The sequence below is a fragment of the Anastrepha obliqua genome, chromosome 1 (assembly GCF_027943255.1).
Source record: "Anastrepha obliqua isolate idAnaObli1 chromosome 1, idAnaObli1_1.0, whole genome shotgun sequence".
Classification (NCBI taxonomy): Eukaryota; Metazoa; Arthropoda; class Insecta; order Diptera; family Tephritidae; genus Anastrepha; species Anastrepha obliqua.
In genome coordinates this window covers 159,356,551-159,359,339 of record NC_072892.1, presented here as the reverse complement: position 1 = coordinate 159,359,339, position 2,789 = coordinate 159,356,551, and the positions used below count along the sequence as shown (strand labels likewise).

The 2,789-nt window shown below is 36.2% G+C and overlaps 1 protein-coding gene across 1 annotated transcript; it reads right to left on the bottom strand.

Moving 5' to 3' along the window:
• Positions 1-394: 394 nt before the first annotated feature.
• LOC129238958 (uncharacterized) lies at positions 395-1,985 on the bottom strand. Its single transcript, XM_054874209.1, has 2 exons — positions 1,670-1,985; positions 395-1,609 (listed from the first exon to the last, which is right to left on the bottom strand). Exons 1-2 carry the CDS (start codon positions 1,835-1,837, stop codon positions 584-586), a joined length of 1,194 nt encoding a protein of 397 aa, XP_054730184.1. The 5' UTR covers positions 1,838-1,985; the 3' UTR covers positions 395-583.
• Positions 1,986-2,789: the final 804 nt, after the last annotated feature.

Below are 2,789 nucleotides of genomic sequence, written 5' to 3'. Positions count from 1 at the left end.
GTAACCGCGAACTTGAGAGCAAACACGAATCGACGTTCCTACGACAGTCGGTTCTACGTAATCAGAACGACCCGGATTTAAATCCGGCCAAGGACTGTCACTTCAGCAGCATTCCCCGTATATGTAAGGGCAATGTTTAGGCTGCTACAACAATAGCAACATGGTACTAAATCGAATTGCTCCCTATTTCCGATTCAGACAGGTTCATCTACTGGAGCGAGGCGCAATTACATCCGACCAACGATCGTTACTTCAGTACGATTCCCTATAAATGTATCGACAATGTACTAAAATACTCCGCCAGCACAACAACATACTAAATAAATGACAGCCAATTCGTTTTGTTTTTTTATTAAATTTGTAGGTAAAATCTATAAAAAAAAATATGCTTTTCCAAGCAAAATTACAGACTTGTTTGTGCTGATGAAAAGGTGAGTGCAAAATAAATAAACGTATATTATGAGTGTAAGAAAAGAAAAAAAATTATAATTATTGCTTACTTTGTGGAAGTAATTTTCTAAAACCAAGGCCCATTCATCAATAGATTCGCCTTGTCTAAAACCTTACAATGTAATAGGGAATGCTAGTTTTCTATGTTTTCGTTGTTGCTTTTTATAGATTTAATGGTAAAACTGTCATCATTGACATGCTCCAGACGTGTTTTTAGCGAATTTGTCGACCTTTCCACATGCCTTGAATGCCAATTCTCCTTGTTCTTAATACAACTGAGCGGTGTTCTTTTAATATTATTATCTAGCACATCTTTCTGTTTCAATTTCAAATTTGAGCCGATATTGAAATTTGGATCAACATTTTCACCACTTTCAAATACACGGAGTGATGAATTTTGTACATCTGTTGATAGACGGCGTGTAGCTAATGGAGTTTTGTCTTTGGCGTGCGTTCGGCGCATACGCTTATGTGTAATTTTTCTGAAAAGTTGTCCTTGGCGATCAATTTTATTTGCTTCGCCTCTTTGCTGCGGAGAATTTGCATTCGATCCAATTGAGCAAATGCTGCTATCGCTCACATCAAGCGAAAGCGTAGCTAAAATACATTCCAACAAAACACTTTCTTTGGTTTCATCTTCATCATCATTGAATAATATTGGTGTGCGATCAACACCAATTGTCGGAGAGCGTGGATCAATTTCATTTTGTACACATAAAACATTTGGCGTAAATGGTGGTAAAACTTCTATTTCCGATACAGATATCGAATTTTCTTTAAGACAAACTGAACTTTCATCGACTTCATTAATCATAACTTCCGATTCATCTTTTGGTATTTCAATATTAGTAGTATCTGTGATTTTAGCTATGTGCACTTCCATATCTTGTTCCAATTTGTCGTCCTCTGGTACCACCGCCTGTGCTCGAGTGTCGGCAAATAAATCAGCAAAGGTATCATCCAAGTCGAGGATTTTGTCTTGAGAATCGTTAAAGGAAATTGGCGTACGATTGAATTGATAACCAGGTGAACGTGGATCATTGAAATTATAAGTAAATCCTTTGAAAAATCTCTTACGTAGTTGGCCAAGAGTGCTCTCAGCGTTGTCCTCACCGGCATTTTTTTGGGCATCCACGCATTGATATGTTGCAGAGTAAACCTGTAAGAGATTAATTTATTAAATTAACTGAGACACAAATATTTGTTTAATAATACATACGCTGATAGGTGTCCTGCATATGTTAGGTGAACGCGGATCTTGTACACAATTATTTTTGTCACTGCCATTTGCTTCATCAATGGCATTGGGTATACAACACTTATCAACTGGAACTGTTGGAGTTTCAGGCAAATATGTGCCTTCAATTTTAGTTTGTTTAGCGCCCATTTTGAAATACGAAATTTTCTTCGCTATATAGTGTGTACGAATTTATTTATACTATAAGAATTACGCAAATAACAAATTTCGAGCGCTAATTTTTCCGTTTTCAAATTGTAATGGCGGTTGTGATATAGTGAAGTTGGCTGCAGTTTTGCAAAAACAGATGTTCAAATAATGTTACCTTATTGGAGAATTCTTTGAAGCTTTGTTTACAAGCAACAGTTAAGTTGTATAACAGTTGACAAGGGAGAGGGATGTTACTCAACGCATATTAAACAGGTAGCAGCAGTAGGGTTACAATTTACAATTTTTTTCTATTTATTTGGTCTCTAAATTGTCATATTTTATTTAAGTTACTCTAAACTTTCATGCTTTGTCTATTGAATTTATTATTCTGGAGACCAAAAGCAAGAATAAAATAAAGGGTGATCAATTTAGAGGAGCTGGATTTTAAATTGACATAAAACCACGAAAATTCAAATTGAATGAGCAACCTTTATATATTTTTTTTAGAATCATTCATGACATTTATTTTTTAAAAATATTCCCCATCAAATATTGGCCGCCATTCGGCCTTCCGTAAACGCCAATTTTGAATGACTCGCTGGAGGACTTCAGACTGTAGCACGTGAATAAATTTAGTAATGTTAGCTTCCAATGCCTCAAACGAAGCTGGTTTATCTACAAAGCATTTTGACTTTACATACTCTCCACAAATGAAAGTCCAAAGGTGGGATATCACACGATCTTGGTGGCCAATCCACTGGTCCAAGACGGGATATAAATTATTCACCGAAACGACAACGCAGTAAATCCATTGTTTCACGAGATGTATGACAAGTAGCGTCGTTTGGTTAGAACCAAATATTGTGGAGATCACCGGCTTCAATTTCAGGCATCAAAAAGTCTAGGAAAGTTCTATGGCGAAAACGGTTTTTACTATGGTGAGAAAATTTTC